Genomic DNA, 25,454 nt, shown 5'->3' on the forward strand with positions numbered 1-25,454 from the left:
ATAGAAATCATGTTATGCATCGGTATAAATTTTCGTATAATTTTTTTATTATTTTCTTCGGGAATTTATTTTCCGTAGTTGTCCCGTTTATGGGATAATTTTTTGAGCAAGATGTGCATATTTTTATATTTGACGTTACATCTAAATAATTTTTTATATTTCATTCTCAGAGCACTACGATCAAAAGGATAAACTTGGGATGCTGGCAAAATTATAGAAACGATTTTATAGGTTAATTCGTAAGGATTACCTGTACATCTAAAATAGGCACGTAACGTTGCCTACAATGTTCATGGTGTCCCATGGATGGAGATAATGACAAACGTGCGTAAAGATGTACGGACTTCAAAGTGCCTGTCTTTCAAATTCTATGTGAAGGTAATCTGGATCTTATAATTTAGAAATATTGTTAAAAGATTTCTTGTTATATCCATTTTACAGGTTCTGTACGCCTTTAAGTTTTTAACTTTTTCTCAACATCCAATGTCGGATTACGCGTCTAAACAGTCTCGAATAGATAATAAATTAAATCAAAATCCTTTCTAACAATATTTTATTTCATTTTTTCTATTGACGTAATGAATGTCCAATAAAAATGTACGATAAATCACAACTACTGTTATTTAGTCTAAATTATGCCTCGCTGTATTCCAAGTGTTGATTTAATAACAAGAAACATAATATATTCCTATCTATGCGTTTCTTTGCAGTAACTAGTACTTGATTATTATCGTATAGACTAATATCTATTCACGAAACGGAAACGAAGTGGCTTATTGGGTACATTCACCATCATAAAATTGCTTTTGATGTCAGCATAATCATATTCAACTCTGAATTGTCGTACAAGCTGAAATATGAATAACGCGATCAATTAATAACGATTACAATAATATGATTAAACCTAACAGTAAATACCTTTGCTGTCAGTAGCATCATTTTTATTTCAGCCATACTTTTCCCTAAACATGATCTCACACCATATCCAAAAGGTAAATAGCTGAAGTCTGTATCTTCTTTTGCACAACTAGACAACCATCTTTCTGGCCGGAATTTCAACGGATCCTCGAAGTTCTCCTCGCGTTGCGAAGTAATTTGATTTGCCATTATGACAAATGTCTATAAGAATTTATTTCTTAACGAAGCAATAATCTTATTTAACTACATTTTGCTATTACGCTTACCCCTTTAGGTATCGTATATCCATGAAGATGTATGGTTTTTGGTAACAGTCTAGTGATGTAGGGGATAGCAGGGTGTAGTCTTTGAATCAAATAAATCATTATCGTAATAATATAATAGTGATATCTACTCGATGTGTACTCTTATGAAAATTACTACCTTAAAGTCTCTTGAAGGCAAGCTTTCAGATATGGCATATTTTTCAATGTTCTTTCCGTGAAAGGAGCATCGTTATTTGGCAAAACAGAAGTAATTTCATCGTAGAGTCTTCTTTGCGTCCGTGGATTCTTTGCCAAATTATATAATATAAACGCCTCGGAGTTTGCCGTCTAGAAATCGAATAAACGTTAAATTTCATTATACATAATTGTCGCTGCTGTTATGCTGTCAATAATTACCGCTTGAACACCTAAAATGATCATATCCATCAGCAACGTACAAATGTCATCTGGATGAATACCTTCGTTCACGAGAAGCTTTTCCAAAACAGGTGAACTATCCTCAGCCATTAAACTTTTCTCTGCATGGGATTTGCGAATTCGAAGTTTACCTTGAGCTTGGCGGACATATTTTCCTATGACACTGAAGAAGACGTTCACGAAATTTCCTGGAAATAATTCCATGTACGAAATTTTCGTCATCAACTTACTTATCGAGCACGTCACAAGCTTCGAAGAGCTTCTTAGCGAATGGAGTCAAGAAAAATCGCCACACTTGAAAGCCAGTTTCACAGCGGCTCATGTACTTGTGAGCTGTTAACAAGGCGTTAATAATTCTTGATGTTTCGGACGTCGGATTGTAGCCTGGTGACTCCAAAAAGCCGAGCCGCTTGTTGAATGTTACGTCGTAAAAACACTCCATGGCCCAGCGAATCATGTCTTCGTGGAAACTAGCAGGCACCTATTCGCGTCATTAATTTATCGTGTTGTATCGTAAGGTTAACATTACCAAATTGTATAAACTGTAATATATATACTTCATTTTGTCTGTTACGTATTTTGTATATCCTAGTAATAACTTCGTCGCAAATCGTATCGATCTTCCCAAAAAAGCTTGGAGCAATTTGACCGAATATTTGCTCCACCTTTTCTCTCACTTCTAACCATTCTGTACCTTGCCTGAATAATTTTTTGATCAATAGATTTCAATTTTACGTGTATACAAATTATCTGTGACAGGTGCAGGTATTTACTTACATAGAAAACGGCCCTGCAAGACGATATTTACGATAGTTCAGTCGATAATGTTGTAGAATATCGATTCCGCTTCTTATAGGCGTATCGCCTTCCTGCTTAAGGACCTCTGCTATGTGTTCGGGTCTACATTAATGAACAAGGGTAATGAGCAAAAGCGTAATAAGACAGAGCTATCGAAAATTATTACCTTGGAAAAGGTTACCTGTGAATCATGACAATGTCTCCTGAAAGAGGTCCGTTAATTCTTACGATACAACCGTATTCGTTGAATAAATATTTTAAAGGTGTTACATTGCGATTCCACGTCAGTCGTCCTGAAAATTTGTTCGTCATTTGAAATTTAACAATCATCTATCTTCGCAGAGACAGGATTGACACTGAGCTATTTCAAACTTTTATGAGATTTACGTGATATCGTCTGAATTCTTTTATTTTCTGTAACTATTCTTTCATCGAGATACCAAAGGGAACGCGCATTTGGAAATTCGAAGAGCAAATCGAATTTTCCTTTTAAAAGTTTTCTGTCCACTATTTCTTACGATCACATTTAAAATTCTCTAACGATAATTGTACAGATAGAAACAATACTGGTCTCTTCGAATTTCAACCTATTGGTACTTCAACAGATCGTACCCTGGGTGAATCTGTTGATTAGCAGACTGGAAAGCACTTGCGTACCGAGGAGCGGCACGTATTTCCAATATTTCTCCCAAATCTTCAAAATCGCCGGTCCAGGGATCTCTTCGAATGGCAATGGCGTCTTATCACCGGTAATCTGCGACTCGATCTTCGATGTAGTCACCTCGAACGTAGTAGTTGAAACTTCTGCAGCCGTTTGATCCAGCAGAGGAATCGCATCTGCGCGTAAAGACTCGTTGACGACAGAAGCTGCTTGTGACTGAGTCATGGATGCAGCTAAAATGCAGAGAAATATTGATAACCTAACGAGGACAGTATTTTCAAAAATACTTACAGAGAAGATCGGAAGTGTCGATATTTAGACATTTCTGACTCTCGCTTGCTGCCAGAGGTTTCGACATCTTCATCACCGAATATTGTCGAGAAATCGACATTAAACGTGGTAATAATCGTTGCATTTTAAACCGCAGTTTGTTAGCCCCCGATTAATATTTTCTTTTAGGAAAGAAATAACAGCTTAGTTGTCCTGGTAACCGGCAAAAAAAATGTTAATATCGTTTTTGCAAATGGCGTCACAACAGGGTGAAGTACGTGTCGAATCCAAACAAACGGAATAAAGCTATTTACGTATAAACTTTATTTAACATAAAAATTTATCATTACAGATTACAAACTAGACGATATGAAACATCGTAAATGTACATTGTAAAATTCACACATCAACTTCGATCTCCACATCCTCTTCGTCTTCCGAAACAGTCTTTTCAGTCGTTGCACTCTTTGTATCATCCTTCGCTAATTTTCTAGACGATTCCTTCTGGGAATCGGAGTTCGATAAAGCAGTGTTTTCGCTCTCTTTCGTATGCCGCCATTTCATTCGTCGATTTTGAAACCAGACTTTTACCTGAGAAGAACAGATCATCGTTCGAATTCGACTTTTCCAATTGCTTTACGTTCGCAGCTAATTTAATGTTATACTTGTGCGTCTGTCAAGCCTAAAGTAGCAGCAAGTTGCCGCCTGTCCGGTTTCGTGATGTACTTTTGCAGAGAGAATCTTCTTTCCAAACCTTTTCGTTGCAAAGAACTGAACACAGCCCTCGACCACGATCTTTTTCTTCTGGTATTGGTCTCTGATTGATTGGTCGGTGTCGAGGCAGACGATATCGGTACTGTAAAAGTTCGTAAAAAGCTAAAAGGTTTTAATCGCTCTCGAAATATTTCTAGATCCTATACAAACACGGTAAGGGGAAGTGCTTGGTTGGATAAAACAGAGGCTTGAGGATTCGTCGCGGTGGACGCTAGTGCAAGATTACAAATTAGAGGGAAACGTGACATGATGTAAACATTGTAAACGGTAGTCTTAGCTGGATGGGTGTCTGTTTCAACAGATCCTATCCCGAACAAGAGGCCTCCAAGATTGGGTACTTCTGGCTGATTTACAGCCCTACAGAAGTATACAACATGTGTACGAGTTTAAACAGTGTGGTTCTCTCTCCGGTTGGTACGGTCCTCCGCATGAATTGGATGGCTAACAGTTAGTAAGGTCATACTTATTTCGGGAACTTTGTGCTATCGTTTGAAAGTGCAACTTCTATTGATAAATTCTTACTTATTCTATTGTTAGTCGTCGATTATAAGCGGTTGAATCATTTGGAAACATCCGTTTCTGCTTAGTTTTCGGTGATCTTTTATTATATCAATATTTTTATCACATGTAAACAATATACGAACGAAAAGCAAAGGGGAGTCCAGGTTTTCGACTTTTTAGCTAACCAAGAAGGAGTACGACGAAACCGCTGTTTACATCGACTATAAACGAATGGTGGCACTTAAGATGTCGTTTAAACACGAACAGGAAACACGGGAATACACTGACGCGTAAATATTTTGCTCTACTTGCTGTCGAGTATTCGGAGACAAGACAGTAGTCCATATGGTCACATTTGTTAATGACGCAACTTTCGTTTCATGAGCTAGGGTTTTTAGACGATTTCCGCTAAAGGCATCGAAACGATCACGAATAACGTTAAATCGATTAACTCGCGTAATATAGTTGTATTAATTTTAGAAATACGTCTATACATAGAACAAAGAATAGACTACGAGCAAAGATTACACTTTTTAATTTCTCACCTCTGGGAACAGGTCGAAGTGGAGCCGGTCGATAAATACTCGTATAATTTTCGACTACTCCGTTTCCATGGTTGGTACTTGCGTAGTTTCCGGAAATCGCAGTTTGAACGTAAGAAAATGGAGGGCAAATTCGTAGGGCTTCGCACCTGACGCAACCTCCAGGACAAGGACACCGCACCGTGGAAAATTGTACCGGAAGCGGCCTTAGTACATCTTTCGAAACATATATATTTATTCAGAAGTTGACCATGCAGGTCAAACAGGCAGTACCATGTCCATTTCATAACGATTACTTTTTTTGAAAATCGAGTCAACTAATGGAAATAAAGAAAATAATTTGAAGAACACGATAGATAGCCGTTTTTCGTTCCATTACCTGTTTTCTTCGATGAAATTTCATCCGACAATATACGTTCTACTCCAAACTTCAATTGCTTCGAACAATTCGTATCCACAACGCGAGTTTTCACTTCGTTCATCTTTATCTTTTCCCTTTAACTCACTTACACGAGATTCCGATTATCCTAATATTTCCGACGCACACTTTTAACGACTACGACATTTTCCAACAATGCTCCACTTGAAATCGTAATCCAAATAAATCACGCACAAGTACACTCCACCGAACTACGAAGTTTATGTCATGATTAAAAGTGGACACAGTGTTTTTGACAATGATCCGATTCTTCGCCGATTACAAATAGAAGATGATCGAATTATCAGTCACTGGTGTCAACGAAAATAGTTACAGGTTAAACAATGACTTTCACGGAAGTGCATCAGAATGAACGAGTGAACGAGTTCCTGCCATGTTCAGAACGGAATTTGGTTTAAAAAAAAAATGATCCGAGCTCGCTGCAATTTCGTACGTGGGATTGGTCCACATGGACGGTGTAGGCGTGGCTCTCAGAAGATTGGTCCCTGAAGGACGATGAGTCTGATGTCAGACTCGATGGAGCATTGCTCGGAAGAATTCCCGATTTGATGCGTTTCACCAAATAAATATTATAAAATACGCTTAACGCATAAAACGGGATAAATTACCGGGAAATTTAAAAATAAATTTAAGAGAAAAAAAAATATAAAATATAATTAAGAGAACACTTTGATATTGCAACTAGATATAGTTCAATTTTATTCGAATATAATTTATTATACAGATTACAATTCTTTAAGGTCATCTTTTTATAGAAATTATAGTTTTCACATGTACTACTGTAAATCGTTACCTACCGCTATCATTAAATAAATTCGATTACATCGAGGAATCACGAGAACGAAAATTTTGAACGTAATCGGTAATCTTTTTAGAAATGAAGTTCCAAAAAACAGAAATAGACGCTATTCGGGTTATACATGTCTGAGGAATAATAGCATAGAGACGTATGGCTGATGATATCTCTGGAAGCCATATGGTTATCTTTGCATGCAGACTTTCGGAGTATACAGTCACTTAGGTGTTTATTTGAAGAGCCATGTTTGAAGCAGCCTCTACCCACATGCTAAGAATATTCTTCGGGATATGTACACACCGTGATCCTCTATTCGATTTTATTAGGTTTTAGGATTTTCAAGAGTCCGGCGAATCATGATAAGCGAACCCCTAATTGAGTCCGTCAATCACGATCAGAAATTTTTACCACGAATCTCTTATATTCTCGTGTCAATCGATCAGATCGATCCTCGAATACGAAACTTACGTTTTCAACTATCCGAGATTCTACTATCCGTGATTTTCTAGCAAAAGTCTAGCGATATCCATCGATAGTGGCGAACGTAAGTCTTGTATTTCTACTTTTAGATCCATTCAAAGCATCATCAGTTAATATTGTACATTGTATAAGATTTTGACAGCAGGATCATTCCTTGGTACAGCTTCTCGATTTCGGAATCGTTCTCTGCCGCATCGTGCATAAGGGAGTTTCTTTTTGGACGATTATAGTTTTGCAAACCCTGCAGGTTCTGAAATGCGAATGTCATTTTTGTATGTAGAATATGTCAGCTTCGATTCTCAATTTTGTAACTCGATCGCCTAAAACAAAAGATCAACTCACTGAGAGCACTATAACGTTTCCATTGCCCGTGTTTCCCATTGCGTTTTGACGAATTGCTGTTATTATAAGAGTAAGCAAATAGCCACCGAAAGCAAGAAACGAAAGCGCTGTGACTGACAATTGGAATATCTTTGAAATTTTCGTATCTTTCCCCTTATCTTCGTGATAATCTTCGTAACGTCTCATTGGCTTTTTGTTCATTCTTTTCAAGGGCTGTGCAACGGGCAATGATGACGAAAATGTTCTACTCGATATCTCTTCGGCTTGTACATCTTCCTCGACAACATCTACGCTCGTAAATTTATTTAATCGATTTCATTTTTCAATTACCTTCTTAAGTTGAATGTGTTTCTAAGGTTTCGAAAAAGTTTACCTTCTTCATCCGCGAGTGAGGACTTTATTTGAATTAATTCACTCATTGGTAGTTCGCTCAAACAATAAACTTCCTGCGTATAAAACGATGTCCGATTTGCCAATGTAACTTTCAAGCAGAGACATATCAATAGAAACGGTATCACGCCGGTATTCATGTTAAACTGTATTTTACGATTTAAACTGAGTTGTGAATCTCGCGAACGATGCTTCGCCGACAACGATGTTTCATCGACAAGGTTCGTTTCGTACTAGTTCGAAAAGGTAATGAGGCTCTCCGAATCTGGAGATCTCGTCTCTCGTGCTTGGTTGACAAAGCGAAAAGAGTTTCAATCGTGGTCATCACGCGACCAACTAGGAACAGGAACGTTACGAATCAACAAGGTGGAAACAAGTAATTAACATCCGTTAGAACCAGGTCGAATGTAACTCTTAGTGTAGGAAAAGCTCCAGTCGCGATACAATGCAGAAGTTTTTGTGTACCGCTTTCTGCATTTCCACTATAGCGTTTTGTGCCTCCGGTTTACCTCAAGAGGATGATGGTTAGTCGCAAAACTTAAGCTTCACGATAAATCAACAGCTCGTTAATTGATTCGACTCGTAGGTGTTCTCGACAAGATAAAGACAGGCTTGGAATATGCGACCGATTATCTGGAGACTGCAAAGGATATCGCAGATCTGGTTGCAAAAAGTTTAGGCGCTAAGCAGAAGGAAAGACGAGGAGAGGATGATAAAACAAAGGAGAAAGGAAGTTTCGGTCCTTCTAACGTTATGTCCGCGTTCTTCCGTCTTTTTGGACTGGATTCGCAGAAAGTTACAGCCATTGCTGTGAACAGCGTTATATTTCTTGCGCAAATGGTACGTGTCTATTGCTCGATGTTTTACTATCAAATAATGGCGAGTCTCCGATCTGCAGATAAGTTCGTTGTTTAACTTGAAACCTCCGAAAGAAAATGCCGCCAGGAGTTTGGAAGACGAGACTGATGCTTCATCTTGGAATCCAGCTAAACTTATCACGGAGAGCAAGAGCGAGAGAGTGAGTCACACTGAATACAAAAATGAAACAGAAATTGTAAGTTACCAGATAACAGATGCGAATAATTTTCTTTTTAGATACAAAACTTAATCGAGCAAGCTCATGACGAGAATCTACCGGTTCGACTGATCGAGAAACTGGATGGTGCTGATTCCGCGTGTATCAGATTGCTGGTATGCAAAATTTCACCGGTGATAAGGGCGACGCAGAATTTCCTAAAAAACAAAGCCCAATGTAAATCACATCAAATGACTTCGTGGTTGCCCAAAAGAGACGAATTCGAGGAAAACAGCGATGAATGCGAAAACACGCATACCGATTGCAATTTATTTTCCTAGCGGTAGTTATTGAATCGACCTGTAGTTTATTTAACTTTATTTGCTGCGAACTTGGTCGGAAAAAAATGACGGTGGGCCTGCAGGAATTTTTCAGAAACGCTGTAAAACCGAACACTTCGAATGTCGTATAACATTCACGTATTAATTTGAAAGGAGAATAGTCGAGACCTCTTTACGCGTAATAGCTGCGTATGATGGAATTTGCCAGGGATGAAGGTGTTGGTTTGCATAGCATATATATTTGCGTCCATACAAATATATACTATAATACAGAATATACAAGGTATTCCAAAATTAATTTACTGAACATTGCACATTGTAATATCTCTGGCGTACCGCGAGTATTCGTCGATGAACGAAAAGAAAAAAGCAGCGAAGTCAGAACTATCTTCTTTTCTTCAAATATGCACCATTTATTTTGAAATAAACACCGGTGAATTAAGTTTGGCAATACCCTTTATATTTCGAGTCATCTCCGGGATGGCTGCGGCCGCATTCGATTATCCAAATAAAATTATATTGCTTGAAGTCGTTTAATCTTTACAAACAACATTTGTCTCTTGTATGTTACATAAGAAAATGCTTGTGATCATGGAGTATGGAATCGAAGCGTTTTCATGGAAAAATTATCCCGACCGCGTTGCGAGGACGCTTATCGTCCGCTTACCGATTTTTAGCGACGATTAACGAAATAATCATCGATAATATCTGTATAAAACGCATTGTGCGAGAGACGTAATATTCAGTTACGTAACAAAACTACTCAATCGAGTTATAAAATGAACTACTCGCAAATTATTGCACTGTAGACGAAGCACCTTTTGACCGATTAAATAAACGTAGAACCATCGGACGTAATATATTAACGATTTATCAACTTCCGAAGCAATAAACGATGACGATACATATTTTTCACCGAGGGAAGATACTTGTATGATTTATAAGGACGGTGCTAATGAATGATCTCTACTCTTTGAAATCTTCGTGTCAGACGAAAGTGTCAAACATCTTAAAGTGACCCTACGATTCCAAATATCGACTCAATGTCCTATTGGCATTAACTTTAATCGATACAAAATCAACTATATAGTTTGTTCGATCGCTGTTCTTACGATACACGAACATCGATTAATATCAGGGCCGATTGCTAAGTAAAAGAATATCGAATGAAATATCAATGATAAGATTATAACAAGAAAGAAGGAACCATTCGAGCAATAACTACTTTGAAACAAGGTTCCTTGCTAAATTACCGGAAAGTTTTCTACGGTATAGTTACGTGTCAGACATTTCAGTGTAAGCTGTCACGTTCCACAGTGTAGAAACTTTAATCGTTCTACGCTATACATCTAATGAGATCAAAATTATTGCGATCCATATGCTGTCGAAGGTTAAATGTCGATCGAACGTTTCTAAAATTAATAAATCGATACGATAGCGTTAATTAGTGGCTTCTGATGATCGATCGATCGAGAAACCTTACGGTATATACCGTACTTATGCGCGAATCGGTTTAGAAAGTCGATAATTATGAAACTTTGGCGTTTGATAGACATCATGGTAAACGCAGCAGAGAACTTCGTACGCGCTGCAAGTTCGAAGCTCGAAGAAGTTGTCGATAAACTAACTCGAGTCGTCTACGAATCCCTGTTTACTATGGTATGCGACTTACAACATACACGATAATTAAGTAACTCGATACAAAAGCTAAGTCTTTCCGTTGACAATTTTGATTCAGATATCACATACGATCTGATAAAAGGAAAACCGAATCGACACTTCTCGTACGACGAAGATCACGCATCGGTTTCATCGCATATCCGTCTCAAACGCGATGAACGTTACCTGAAATCATTCGAAATATCCGATACATGTATATTATAGTAACCGTATATGATATAGGAGGTACGCATATTATACATTCTCGTTACATTTACGGAAAAATCGATCTCGAAAATATATAAAGGTTCAACAGACTGTTCGGGGAAAAAGGAACCAGCGGGTCGTATCGAGCGATACGGCCATCGAGAAATTCTTATTTACAACAGAACTCCGTCGCGCCTGTATTGATCTTTGGACTTCGCGCAAATTCACGCATTTGGCTCGTTCCCTCAACGACTCACGAGCTTTACACGCTGAACGGCGCGATGATTCGTTTCCCTTTATGAAAGTCTTCCGTTTTTACATGGTCATCCACTGTAACGTTAAAGTTACTATTAAACGAACAGTGTCGGTTAAAATTTTTTGATAAAATAATAATTACATCGTCCTATAGGCTGCTGTTCCGGATAAAATTTTAAGGAACGCCGATGCGACCGACCGTATTAGAAATGTAGCGCGATCACGTGCATGACAGTAGTCTCGTCTCGAAGCTCGTATCCGTTTCGTTTGATGTTAGAAGCTCGAGACGACGACCCTGCGTGTATTCGGTGAACGTCCGCGCTTCATTGCAGTCTTTGTGGTAGATTCAGCGATGAAACGAACTGAACTCGATAGGAACAAGCAAAAAGGAGGTTCTCGAATCAGCATAATAGGCTTGGTCAAGATGGGTACACGATCCAAAACGTGTTAACGACGAATATCGATCGAAACTCTCGCTTCCAAACGACTTCTAACGACTAACGAAAACACGTTTTCTTGAATTGGTTTAGAAACACGTGTAAGTACATAGAATCTACATCAACGAAACGGGTACTCGAATCCCCTAGCGTATGTCGTTTGGAACCAAACTTTTCGATGGACTGTGGATTGTTTTTTAGAGTGTCGTTCGACCTGGGCTGATCTGTGCTCTCGACGCAAGTTTGTCGCAGCCAATCCCGTAGATTCCACGTTCTCTCCATCAGGTTCGAAGAGTTCTTCTCAACGGTACAAACGCTGGTAGTAAAACCGCTATTAGGACCATATTGGGCGATGATGTTTTGCGTGTTGGGTGTCGGTGGTTGCGTTACAGTTAACTGAGACAAGATGTTTGACTGAATATTCGGCGTACCGAATGTTCCTAAAAGAATTTCGCAACTTGAAGAGAAAGTCTTCGTGAAATTATGCAAACGAAGATTTATACTCACCTTGTATATTGTTCGATTCGGCTGTAAGGTGGTGGAAACGTAGCCATCGCAAATAAGAATACATCAAAGTCGGCGGCGGTGGTATATTAGTAACCTGGCGTTTATTCAGCACGCCCCAGATCTCACGTATTTCCGAGTTTAGGTTTTCCAGGCTTGCGATGATTTCCGTCGACTCCTGGTAGTGATCCGGTTTGTCTGAGTACGAAGGATCAAGACCACAAGATCGAAAACAAATTCTTCAGTGGAAAGAAATAAACGAAAACAGCGCTTCGATAGACTCGAGGAAAATCATTTAAATCATTTGTGAAAATAACTAATAAAGTGACAAAGAAAAGGAAGGCGATGAAACAATAACTGGTAGCGGAATAGTGAGAAAAAGAGAGAAAGAGAGAGAGAGAGAGAGAGAGAGAGAGAGAGGGTCCGTTACAGAAACTTACCTATAAACGTGTCCGTTCCCAAATCAGTTGAACTGATAACACTGCTCACGCTAGATATATCGCTCAACGTCAGTTCTTCGTTTTTCGTCGTAGTCGCGTCATTTTCGTTGGTTTTAGCATTAACCAATCTCTCCAGAGATTGCTCCAAGTGCCTTAATTGGATCACTTTCTCACCCAGAAGGCTCTTAGTTCGATGCAAGTTCACTTCCATGTCCGAGAGTTCGCGTTCCTCCTAAAATCCATCGTGCGGATTTAACGCGCAGCTTTTAGAAAATACAGATTGAGACGCAGGTGTATAAAAATAATACCTGAACTAATTGCTCGAGGGTTGCTCGGACGCTACGTTGTTTCCAAGCCCTCTGCCGTCCCTGGAATACGTTCTCCTGGTGTCGAAGCGCCTCCCGTGCCCTCTTCACTGAATCCCTTTCGACGTGAATTCGGTGTCGAAAGAACTCCAGCTCCGAAGAGCCATTCGCCGGCGCTAAAAAATCGAGCAAAATCCTTTTCGATGTCATCTGACTAGCTCGCACACGCGCGATGTTGGTGAAAGCAGCGTGCAAAGAAAGATGTAACGAAAAAAGAACCAACGAGGACAGACTCGACTCGTGGCGATAGAAAGAAAATAAAAAATCTGGTGGCGCACTTACGAGCAGGTGAAAGAGTACAAGCCGCTAGTTAAAGTAGAGAGTGTACAGATGCCTGGGAAAAAACAAATAACAACCGATTCTCAAATATCAGAAATAAACATGGGAGTATTGGGAGTAATCGAGAGAAACAAACGACTAATAAAAAGAAATTCTCATCTACGTTTCGCGCGCGTCAGAAATGGAAGCAAATAAGCGGTGAATTTTTAATTATCCGTTTCTGAAACATTCAGATTGCTAAAAAATGAATATTGTACTAATAACTAGGTGGAAATCTTCTGAAGAAAGTTACCTTTGTCTTGGAAAGGATAACGCAATGTATAGGCCGTTTCGTTGCTTGGCAATTGATCACCGAGATCCTCGAGCTTTTCCAATTGTTTCCTAATGTTCTCGACCGGGTTCTCGAGGTTATTATTATTGTTATTATTGTTGTTTCCGGTGGTAGCGGTAGGTTTCACGGTGCTGGTTACTTTCTTGATGATGTTCTTCTTCGTGGTGGTCGTGTTCGCGTTCGTCTCGCTGGCGATGCTAGTGTCGTCAGGTTGGAATCTCACGTTCTTCGCGTTCGACGTAGCTGTGCTCTTCTGAAACCCCGAGTTCGCCTTCTGAACGTTCGGTTCGTTCGGATCGTGTAATTCTTCCGACTGCTCGTTCATGGTCGTCTGAGTCTCGTGCGCTTTAGTGTTCGTCGTCGCCGAGCTCGAGTGCGTGTTTCGTAGTGGAGTACTGCGAGCACGATTTAAGGCCTATAGCCAGACATTAGGACGAATCGTATGAACGTGAGGGAGTACCTTCACAGTTTCTATCTCGCTACGTGAATAATTGAACGAACACCGATTTAATTATTTACAAAGAGCGTCGAATTTCATCATCGAGATACGGAAGATATACAACATACAGAAGATATACAACAGATGTGCTTGGTCAAGGTATAGTAAGTGGTATTAACTATGAAGGTACTGGAACTGGTGACAAGGAGAATGGATGTGCAAGAACTTAATACTAATATAGTGAACGCTTGATCCAAATATATGAGTAAATATCGTAACACGTAGATAAAAACTGTGCTTCCGACTGATTTGTTAAAGTCATGGCACGTACAAGTAGTTCAGAGCGCGATCCAACGTGTCAACCCTTCGCGATTCAATTCGTTTTTCTGATTTCACGCGCCCTCCTCTTGTATAACGCCGCCACAATGGCGCGATATCCTAAAATATTGCAATGAAATACCGAATATTGCACCAAGTATGTATCTAATTATGTATGTATTACGGGAAAAACACACGGTTGATCGGAAGAAAAACTAGCGAAGCGACAAATCTAAACTCGACTCACTTTTGTTCCGATGACTCGGTTCCGTCGGTTCTCGTTCTCGTTGACGTTGACCTTTCGGTTTCCGAAGCCGTGGTGTATCCCTCCTTCCTTCTGTTCCTCTTGTCGATAGCCGCACGAACCTCCTTCTTTAATTTCATATATTTCTCCCTCAACGCCATATATTTGTCTTGCAGCAGTCGCTTTTCGCAACGCATTTTCTCGAATTCGATGCTCTCTTGGGGAATAGCTCTTCCTGTCTGTTCCCTCGCTTCTTTTTCTACTTCGCGTGAAAAATCGGCACGAATCTCCTCCAAATGTTGCTTATACATCTTGCGAGTGCGATCCTCCTGAAACCGCAACAGCGAATTTTTTCCAGTCACGTGTAATCGCAAATACGTAATGTAACCTTTCTTTCAGCTCTTCGTCTTCCATCGTGTCAAGAATAAGTTGAAGTAGTTCTTTTTTTTTTTAACATACATGTATTACAGGTAATCGGCATGTCGTGTGTGTCTAGGTTAAAGTATAAATGTAAGAGTGCAATTTTGTAATAGTATGCTCTGCAGCTTTATTGCTCTTCGAGTATAATTTTTCAAGATACAACAAGAATTTAGAAGAATCTGTCTTAAAGCTATCTTATAAGGCGTGTTCGAAGCTGGACGGTGTTATACAATCGTGGGTAAAACTGGGAAATTGAATGACATATTTATTTATACCAAAGTAGCTGGTAAGTGGATCGCTTTAATGCCTTCGCAGAAAAAAATTGCGCCTAATGGGTTAACTAATCATTGCATAACATTCATAGTTCGCATCATATACACAATCTAATATCCTTAAGAAACAATGGACATTGGACTAATAACACATTCAATAAGGAAAATAAAAATCTTCGGAAACAAGAAAAGAATGTTGCATACCACGCAACAACAAAGAGTTAAGTTTTTTATTAGAATAACAGACATCGTCAGGTACTCACGTTGATTCTAAAATCGCGTACAATTTTAACCAGATGTTGCTCGTGCTCCTCCGTGATTTTCGAAATATTCTCCCTTTGCTGCTCCCGTATCTGAGAGCGTAATTCGTCAAACTTCTTGTCCAATTCTGTCTGCAAAGCTTTAATTCTTTCAGAATGTTGTTTAGTCAGTTTGATCTCGTTAAGTTTCGCGAGTTTCTCCTCGTCTAGATCACGTTCGTGTTCGTTCTCCAACTTTCCTATTTCTTGGTTCCGTAGTTCCAGCAGCTCACCCTTTCTCTCGTCGAGTTCCGTCTTCAGATTCGCCAAAATTTCCTGTCTCTCCTTTTCGTAGCAGATTTCCAATTCGGCCTTTACCTTCCTCAAGTTCTCCAGTTTAGCCTCGTCCATTTCGGCAATTAATTTTTGAATCTCCCGCTCCTCCTTAAAAGGTTATAAAAGATAACAAGATGAGATCTAAAATAATAACAGAGGCAGTTTAATATTACAAAATACCTTTTCAACCATCTTCCGCCTCGATTCTTCTAGCTTGTCGGTCATGTTTTTCTCCAGCTGCTTTTTCTGCGCCATGAAATTTTCCTCCAACTCTTTCTTCGTTTGCTCTAATTTATCTTTGTACTCTTTTTGCAAGGCTTCGATGTCCTTTTCGTGTTCTTGACTCAATCTTATTTTCGTTTCCTCCAGATTCTTGTCCTGCTCCTGTTTTCCGCCAGCATCACGATAAAGCTTAGGAAAGTCCGAGGTATCATCGTCATCGGTCTGCTCGTTTCGCGAGAAATCTACTTTTGATTTGTACTTTCGACGCGCTTCGGAGTCGCTGTAATCGGTGGTCTCGCTTTTCGAGACCAGATCGATGTTTCTGTTTTTGATTTTGTTAAATTTATTGGTGTACGTGTAGTCCAGGCTGCTCTCCCTCGACAAACTTTCTCCAGATAAACTATCCCTTGTCATCTGCATACGGTGCTCCTTGTCAGAAACGTTCTGCGGAATAAATCTTTTGCGATGCTCGTTCTCGGAAACGTTCCGAACGACGAACCTCTTGCCCACGACTTTCCCATCTTTCTTCGATCCTTTGATTTTCTCTAACGACGAACTCTTCCTGATACTCTTCCTGATTTTGTCTTCGGAATCCCCTTTGGTTTCCTCGTTGAATCTTTGGCAATTTGTTTTTTGCGACGAAGGAATCCAATCGGTATCTCGATTAGAAAACATCGCGAGCATCTGAGCCTCCTGCTCCTCAGACTCGGATTCCGAATGGTCTTCGGATCTGGAATAGGTGAACCTGATGTCCAATTCCTTTTCTATGTCGAAACGTACGCTTTTCCGCTCTTCGTCCACTGGTCTGTCGTCTATTGATAACCGGTTAAAATTTAATAATCTGTACCAAAACGATAATAATACTATATATAAGTTTCTTACCATTCTCGGATTGTTTTTCTCTGAGAATCGATTTCAACTTGTCTCCACCGACGTTGCTGCTCTCGTCCGGGATCAGCATGGTCCTGAAATCATCGAGTTTAGCGTCTTCGTGACTAGGTGTAGTGTCCCTGCTTCTGTTGCTCTTCAGAAACATGGTCCCTCCGCCACTTAGAGTGAGTTCCTTTTGTTGACCAAACTGACTCGGGTGCTTCTCCTTATCAAACTTTTCAGACTTCTCTGATCTGGCTAACGTGGTGATGCTGAGTTTATCGATATCTATAATGTTCCCTTCGGAACTAAATCTGCTGGACAACTGTTCCCAATCTTTTTCGTGCCTCGGACTGAGAGATTCCGATCTCTTTAGCACTTCTTTTAAATCTATCTCTTGCTTTGGAGTACTAACTGCGGTCGTATTGGTGGTTGCGGTTGATGCGATTGTTTCTAGAAGCTTAGGGCACTCGTAGAACCTTGGATCTTGAAATTTGAGGTTGGTGTAATCCCTGGCGGCTCTGTTAGTTGCCAGAGGATTATCTATTTTCGAGTCTTCTCGTTTATACAGCTGTTTGTCTTGGCCCATAGCATCCTTCTTCCTTGCACCATCAATTTTATCCAATTTTTTCAGAGGTGTCAACTTCGTGGGGATCCTGGTAGGTGGAGGAATGGTTTTGATAGATTGTTTTACAGATTCCTTCGACGGAGAGGATTCCTTGGGCAGAGTTGCTTCCTCGTGAGACTCGAAATCCTTCGCTGTTGTTTTCGAGTCCTCTTCTATCGATCAGAAAACACACTTTATATAGCTTCCTAACGCTGTTTCGCTATGTTGTTGGGAGAGAAAAAGCTCAAAAGAGGCAAGAATCGATACTCGTTCCACAGATCAGAGAAAACGCGCGTAAACTTTTCCACGCTTACGATGACCCTCTCGAGTGAAAAGAGGCGACAGTGTCAACGTTCTCTCGCGAGCGAGTCAACGTCTGTTTTCTCTTTTCCTTTCACTCTTCTTTTTTACACTCGCGAAAAGAGCAGAGAGGGATGAGCGATGAAATGGATAAGAAAATATGTTTAAAAGCTCAAAAGTGCGCGAAAGCGACTATTATGTGACAATGAAAAATACAGTTGTCCCGTTTAAAACGACCTGCATATTTTTCAAGCGCGATTTTTTTTTCTTTTTAACGATTTCGTGCCTCCTTTTATTCATCACAAAAGAAAATAAATCTTTTTCAACCAAACTATATACAGTGTCGGATTTGTTACATCGATTCATGAGGCTTTTGTAGAGGCAAAACATGTCATATCGCCTTTGACACTTGCAAAACAGATGTACATGGAAATGAATATCGTATCAGTCGCAACGAGGCAAAGTAGATAAGAAATAGATCCATGCATATACATTACAGCATCGATATACGATGACCTGTGTAACAGGTGATACGATCAAGAGCTAAGTACATACTTAGGTACATAAAGAGTCTGTTTTACAATCTCGAATTACATTTTCTAGAACAATGACATGTATCTCATTAGGGTATGTACCCTCTATCTAAATAAACATTAAAATTCCTCCATCACACAATCGTAATTTTTTACTTTTGTGTATCACTAAGTGTGATTTTTGTAGAATATCGATAAAATTGATTTTCAAAGAATTTTATTGTAAAATCATATTTGAAAATAATCCATCGCGAATATTATTTCCTGTTGAATTCATTGTGGCGTAGGGAGGATGTTACTTCGTAAACAACCACCGAGAATACACGATGGGGGAAAATTTTAAAAACTTCACCCTTTATACTAGCATGCCTTTAATCTTCCACTGTTTCCGGTGTAAAAAAAAGAAGAATATCAAAGGGAAAGGACTACCAACAAATATTGACTTTTCGCGCCCGTGCAGCTCTCTCCAGGCCACAAAAGCCACAGCGTGTTGAACTTGAGACAATGCTTTCTATTTCTGACTAAGTATGGGCGATACACTGTAATTGAATGATAATCTTTCGAGTAAAGGGACACGTTGCACGGTATTGCATCAAATGTTTATCGCGTGCGCCGTGAAACAGTAGTTCGAAGCTCATATCGAATCGTTGCTGTTACATTGCCAAAGAGAAGTTTCGTAAAATTAGAGTTCGTCCTAACGAAACTGAACGAACAAGGAGAACGACGATAATTTCACGTGAACGCTAATTGCCTTGCATCCCTTTGGGCCGTGACTGTGTCAGCAGCTGTGGAGCAACAGCCGGTAAGAAGTGTCCGCAATACCAGCCGAACAATTCGCGTTCGATGGACGGGGACGCGATAATTGGACGGATCGACGTTCAAGCAACTATTACGTACTAGCACGAGCAAGTGCACCAACGCGCGAGTGCCTTGATGAATATGTCGTACACTAAGGACCGGCACGTAAGAGTTTCAAGGGTCCTTTATGCAGCTAGCAGCGCGTCCACGCGCACAGCAGTTCCATCCAGTTGGAGAAATCGCGCGACAAATTCAATCGTGTATAACTTTATTGTGCCCGAACCGATTACAACAAATAGCTTTTAACCTCGGTTCACTGACTGTGTCTCGTTTTATACGAAAACAATCGTTAGATTTTAGTTACACGCTAGAGATAGCCTTTCGGCGATGAACCTTGACATAGAAGTAATGTTGTAATTAATTTACACTGTACAAATGATAATCTTGTTTCTTATATAAAAGCAACGGAAGAGTCGGATAAGATAAGATTAACGTTACCGCAATCAATACCGTGTTCGTCAATAATTAATAAACGAAGCGAGTCAATCTCTCGATTCTATCGCATGACACGCACGCGAATCGAAAGGTTACATAAAACTTGAATGCCGTACTGACTTACATACATACTTAGCAGTAAACTACTCGGCGTTACGTAAAAAACTCGAGTCAATAAGTAGAGACTATTTCGTTGTCGGAGATCTGCGGTCATTGAAAAAGAAAACAAAGTGGTCTGTAATTGTACGAACTCGATGCTTCAAGGTCGAACGCAAGAAAATATCTTCACTTTACGTAATTGATATGAATCGCCTGAGTGTCGCGTATCCGAATACGATCGACTATCAAGCTTCAATCCGAGATTAAAAAAATCCAGATGCGTGATCGCTGATGAATATTAAAAGATAAAGCCAAAGCTGAAAAGCCTAAAAATACAAGTTTACTAGTTGAAGAAAAGCCAGCTTGGGTTTCGATTGACAAACGAGTCCTTGCCGTTTGGATATAGGAGTTTGGCAATGCGAGTTGACAACACGATGTAGAGTACTATAGTGGGAGACGTAGAGCGATAATTGCCGAGATTTTGGCAATCGAATCGTAGAAAACACATGTCTTTGAAACATATGCGGTCTAGTAATTGTATTGGAGACAGCTGTTACTTTTCCAATGATTTAAAGATTTAACGACACAAAAATCACGTCCAATCACGGGCATACGTCCAATTTCGATGATTAAAAATAAGGAAACAACGATTATGCGATATTCGAGCAAGTACGATTATCTTATCTTGTTTACTGGTATTCCCGTCGATAAGTTGTTCGAATACGAAAGATATCAAACTGATGAATGCAAATTCTATTATCAAAATGTTATGTTATTTATTGAAAGTCAGATTTGAAAAGTCTCGATAAACTATAGAGTCGTCGATTTCGATACTCAGAAACGAATATTGAACAAAATAATAAGAGAACGATTAGTAACCTTTATCCCTTCGGGTGCCAGGTTTAACCCTTTGCACGACTACTTCTTACTGCATTGTCTGGCATAAGATGCAAAGAAAAATGATCATGCCATTAAGATTCAATGATACGTATATTATACTTTATTTATATACCATCATCTACATACATGTACAAAACGCGAAGATACGTGGTTCGATAAATAATCTACCCTCGTTTGGAGTAGCAGTGGTCGGTGAATAAAAAAATATTACATCGTGTGTCATTTGTAATCAGTCTTCTCATCAATTATATACGTTCTACAAATCTATATGTATCGATCGCAGAATAGGACAAATACAAACGTGCGATTGGACTATATCATTCACGATCTACCTTCTATCGACTATATGTGTACCAATAAAAAGGTGGATGATGCATCGGTTAATCAGTCTTTGACTCTGTTAAACGCTAAGTGCAGCCAAGTGATAACAGTCCAAGTGCAAAGGGTTAATCCTATATTTTCCATTCAGCCGTAATGACGAGGCAATCCGTACCAACGCTGATTTGCCTGGTGTTATCAGGTTTAGCGTTGCCAGCCCTGGCCTGCTCGACCATCTCCTTGTAGACTGCGTCCAGAGGATGTTGCCAGGTGGTAATTCCAGTGGAAGCCTGATAGTAATACCAAGCGCCGCTGGCTTCGTGGAAGCATGGTAACCATCCCTTCGGGAGCGCCGCCATCAGGCCCTCCCGAGCCAAATTCAGGAGGTGTGGTTCTGTTTCCGGATCGATTCCCAAGCTCCTCGCATATTCGAGCACCTCTGAAAAAGCATACGTGCACCATTAGCTGATTACAAACAGGGCGGTGGACCGTTAGCTTCTTTCGGTATGCATGGGCATTAATTTGCCTGGAAACGCGTGTGTCGAGCAAAACATCGAACAAGGTCAAGGATTTGCGAGGGAATAAAGATGAGCGAAAAATAAAGAAGTTCTTCGCTCGTTGTTTCCATGAGAACGTCGTTACATTTTTCCGAGTATCTTTAACGCAACAAAACTCTATGAGAATAAAGCCTTTTATACCTTGACAGAGGACAGAATTTAAAAACTATCGGATACTGTAAATATTCTCGTCGATAAGTAACGAAGAAAGTATTAATAAGCTTAGTTAAAACAAGCAATTTCAAGGTTCTCTGGGTCAGCGTATGTAAAGCGTAACGGCGTTCATCGATTGTAAGCCAGGTGGAAGTACACGTGGTAATATGGAACTATTCCACTAGAAAAAAGGGATCCCAAAAATGTTTACGCGTCGTATGTACATTCTATTAACATTTATCTACGATAAAAAAAAATTAATACGTTTCGATGTAACTACATATAAATTAAAAGCTTATTATCAGGGCAGTAATTGGCATATCAAAGTGCAAACAAATTAACGATAACGCTAAAAATTCGTCGATCCGAGTTCTCACTGTCTGAGTAAATTTTGACATTGAGTCAATCACTTGTGTATACAGGTGAAACACTTCAAATGAAATGCGTACAACATAGCCCGATATAGACGCGAAAGCACGTTTATGAAAGAATAAATCCATTATTGTTAGCGTTAAATCTACCACTCTATTAAACAGCTCATTAGTTACGTCATAGACAGATACGGTTATTTGCTTCTCGTTAAAAATAATCTATGTTTGCAATCTATCAAAAGCAAGAACTCGCATCAGCAAACATCGATTTCGATTATTGGTTTCCATCGACGATGGGAAAAGTTACCTATTCCTATTAATTTCTCCATCTTTATTTGCATCGAGCATCCGCTCGCGATTCTTTCACGCGAAAATGTATTCTAGTAATTGTGAAATCACGATCAGAAGCCGTATGCATCGGCGGAAGTACCGATAACGTCTAATATCGAATACGCAATTAATGGCAAAGTCGCCGAATAAAGAAAAAATGTATCTTCAATTATACAACCTGAGTGCTTTGCATCTTCTTAGAAAATTCAAATCGACAGACAGCGTTACAAAAAGGGCCGATTAAAAATTCCATCATGGAAGTCTTTGACAGGTGGCTCCGGGTACAGGGGAAACCGCCACATCTGTCTTTCTTGCGGTGGCGAAAATTTCGTAGCCATAACAGTAACAACTCACGAGAATTTCATGGAACTTCGGTAGATAATCGACAGAAATAAGGTCGTAGGATGAATTCTACTTATGAATTTCGTCCATTTGGAGGATTTTGCCCTGCGTAAACTAACCAGAAGTATAGATAGCAAGAGGGGAGGTCCTCGAGGCTTATGACAAAACTTTCGCCGCACTGCGGATTCTATTGATTTTCCTCGCCATGCTAGGGTACGAGCTCAGTGTTCCCGTCCTACCAGGGTGTAAATAAACAAGGAAACTCACCGCCGAAACTATTCGACCTTCTCTCACTTTATCCGTGATCTTTTACATTTTAATCTCGTCGTGATGATTTTTTACCTCCTTTATCCACTTATTATTTCTCAAATGGGTTTGACCTTCTTTCTTTTAGGTGTAATCCAGTTCTAAGGAACTATTGCTTTTCTTTTTTTTGCACTTTCTTCGATCGAAAAATGAACGCGAAGAAATCGTAAATTTGGCATAGAAGGATAGTATATCTAAGTGCGTATTTCGAAATTTATGTTTGCGGAATGGACGTAAAAATCAAACGAAGCATATCAAAATGACATCGCCTCTTGATATTTTAACGAAAAACAAAGTTGTTGTCGGTTGGTTTAAACTGCGAACAATTATAAGATTATTTCTCAACGTTTCTTGTTCTACAACGTATCGTTGAATATGAATAATCAAATATTTAATGCAGGTTATTCAATCTTTGGTTAGGCTAATTAACTATTTCATGGTCTGATTCGCTGATAGTCCCGGGAAACTAGATAAAGGATGAAATAAATATTCCATCGAGTCAGTGATTACCGAATCACCGTCGTTTCCAAGGATTAACGAGAGAGAAAAAGCGAGAGAGAGAAAGAGAGAGAGAGAGAGAGGGAGAGAGAGAGAGAGAGTGAAAGGGAGTCAGAAGTGTGAATAACAGCCGATGGCGAGCGAAGAAAACCACCCCGTGCTACATCGATCGAGAGCGTCAAGGAGGAAGAACGGAAAAGCAAAAACTAGCATACAGTCATCGAGTAAATTCGCGGATTTACACGTACCTTTGTCTGACGGATGCGAGGTGCCGTCGAAGATCTCCTTGCACACGATTGTGGCTGCGCTTTGCTGAGAAATACTCATGCTAGCACGAACAGCCGTGTCCCAAGTGCAGGAGATTCACATAACACGTCAAACGCGGACGTGCTTGGACCGCGGACAATACACCGAGTAGTCGCGTGGGCCGATGAACGTCATTTTCCGTAACGACGACGCGTGCACGCCAGGCTTTCGCTCCGTTGACGAGGCCTGTCCGACGACAGTCAACGTTCAATTCGACTTGAACGTAGGCGGTGGAAGGAGGAGCGAACACGAAGCGTACAGCGCCCCCGGTAGTCTGACCTCGAACTAGGCCAATGATAAGGAAACGAGTTACAGCCGGCGGCAACTGTCTTATCGATTAACCAAAACCCAGCGGCGATATTGTTCTTGTTGGCACCACCGCGCGGGAAACACCTCGAGCCAGCTGTCCAACTTGCACTCTGACTTTTTTCCTTTTCGCTTCTTTTTCTCATTCTAGGTTGATTCGCGTCATGGAGAATTGGAGTGGAACGCGTCACTTTTGTGCAACCTATAGAATGGACCGTTGTGATGGAAATGACCTCGCCGTTGCGGACGCCACTTCGACCGTACTTACATACCTTCGTGCTTCAACTTCTTAAAGAAAATGAATCTGAATGAAGCTTGCTCTTATAATACCTTGATGGACTGTTCTAAATAAGTTTACGGATGCGAGTTTAAATCTCTCGCGTGTTTCGCGATGCTATATCTTCGGAGCTGGATGAATTTGATGAATTTGATGAATTCGTAAGTAGAAGAATACCTGAACGTCTTTCTCTAACTAAAGAACCATGGTCATTCTCCTCCATTTTGAAATATGTTAATGTAGTGACACATATACTGCGCAATATTTCAATATTTGATGAATAGAATACGGATATAAACATGTATGTACTTATTTATGAGGGAATGAATAACACATTACGATCCTGACATCTTAAACGCAGTCGATTGTTCTTGGAAATGGTATACGTATTTATAGAAAATATATGACCCGTGATTTATTCCTTCAGTCCTTTTTATAAAGAATTTTTAATCTTTATACTGGTATACGACGAGAGCTTAGTTTAAAAATGATATTATGAGTGTAATAATAAAAGATATTTGCTCAGCAAACGTAAATAGAGTCTGTTTTTTTACAAAGTAAAAAATGTATTTGTAAACAACTATTTTTAGACATCTATTTTTCATATATCTGCATTAATTTTAAAATATGCGATCTTTAATATTTTATCGATCATCGTGCAAAGTCTAAAATCTAGTGAGAACGATCGTGGCGCCAATGTAGCAGGCGTCGAATCTCATGGTGAATTTCTAGAAGATAACAGTTTTCTTCTTTGCCGATAATTTCTAGTGCCTTTGGTTATCAAAGGATGAAGAAGTTTCCCCTAGATTATTCGTACATTTTTAAACAAAGAAAAAAGTTCGATTAGATTGTCAAAACATAATCAGGTTGATTATTTTTTATATGTCGTATCGATATCGTGGTTGCATAACTTGTATAAGTTGCAAAATATTAAGCAAGAAAATCACTACATTTGGCTGTCCTCAGTAGAGATGGCGCCAATATATGCTTAACTTCCTCAAAAATTAATTTCTGCAATAAACTACTAACGGGTTTCTGACAAATTAATTTATTGCTAAATGAACAAATTCCGTAAATGACGTCGAACCTCAATCACTTTCGTCGAATGAATATTTAATTTTTATACATTTTGGACCATTAACTGTTTCGATTTACATATTCATTATGCGAT

General features: G+C 39.6%; 5 protein-coding genes across 5 annotated transcripts; 1 reads left to right on the top strand and 4 right to left on the bottom strand.

Moving 5' to 3' along the window:
• Nucleotides 1-536: 536 nt before the first annotated feature.
• On the bottom strand, nt 537-3,514 carry LOC117204718 (probable cytochrome P450 12a5, mitochondrial). The gene is given in 11 exon segments (XM_033442400.1): nt 537-850; nt 919-1,119; nt 1,185-1,263; nt 1,342-1,511; nt 1,581-1,764; nt 1,832-2,082; nt 2,159-2,300; nt 2,379-2,501; nt 2,581-2,692; nt 3,012-3,340; nt 3,342-3,514. Coding segments are annotated over 11 exon segments (1,836 nt in total). The 5' UTR covers nt 3,476-3,514; the 3' UTR covers nt 537-739.
• A 117-nt stretch (nt 3,515-3,631) lies between these two features.
• LOC117204717 (H2.0-like homeobox protein) lies at nt 3,632-6,176 on the bottom strand. Its single transcript, XM_033442399.1, has 4 exons — nt 5,527-6,176; nt 5,151-5,363; nt 3,996-4,186; nt 3,632-3,921 (listed from the first exon to the last, which is right to left on the bottom strand). The coding sequence occupies exons 1-4, from the start codon at nt 5,627-5,629 to the stop codon at nt 3,730-3,732; spliced, it is 699 nt and encodes a 232-aa protein (XP_033298290.1). The 5' UTR covers nt 5,630-6,176; the 3' UTR covers nt 3,632-3,729.
• A 131-nt stretch (nt 6,177-6,307) lies between these two features.
• LOC117204602 lies at nt 6,308-8,193 on the bottom strand. The gene is made up of 3 exons (XM_033442136.1): nt 7,578-8,193; nt 7,205-7,491; nt 6,308-7,112 (listed from the first exon to the last, which is right to left on the bottom strand). Exons 1-3 carry the CDS (start codon nt 7,732-7,734, stop codon nt 6,969-6,971), a joined length of 588 nt encoding a protein of 195 aa, XP_033298027.1. The 5' UTR covers nt 7,735-8,193; the 3' UTR covers nt 6,308-6,968.
• LOC117204765 lies at nt 8,040-9,000 on the top strand. The gene is made up of 4 exons (XM_033442491.1): nt 8,040-8,118; nt 8,175-8,434; nt 8,493-8,612; nt 8,690-9,000. The coding sequence occupies exons 1-4, from the start codon at nt 8,040-8,042 to the stop codon at nt 8,948-8,950; spliced, it is 720 nt and encodes a 239-aa protein (XP_033298382.1). The 3' UTR covers nt 8,951-9,000.
• A 2,565-nt stretch (nt 9,001-11,565) lies between these two features.
• Nucleotides 11,566-24,388, bottom strand: LOC117204601 (trichohyalin). Its single transcript, XM_033442135.1, is given in 12 exon segments — nt 11,566-11,730; nt 11,732-11,948; nt 12,016-12,210; nt 12,453-12,684; nt 12,761-12,933; nt 13,389-13,822; nt 14,432-14,757; nt 15,384-15,803; nt 15,876-16,729; nt 16,800-17,567; nt 21,013-21,276; nt 23,643-24,388. Coding segments are annotated over 12 exon segments (3,987 nt in total). The 5' UTR covers nt 23,722-24,388; the 3' UTR covers nt 11,566-11,705.
• Between the last annotated feature and the right edge of the window lie 1,066 nt (nt 24,389-25,454).

Source organism: Bombus bifarius, unplaced genomic scaffold, assembly GCF_011952205.1.
Source record: "Bombus bifarius isolate JDL3187 unplaced genomic scaffold, Bbif_JDL3187 scf7180000007979, whole genome shotgun sequence".
In the NCBI taxonomy this organism is placed as follows: domain Eukaryota; kingdom Metazoa; phylum Arthropoda; class Insecta; order Hymenoptera; family Apidae; genus Bombus; species Bombus bifarius.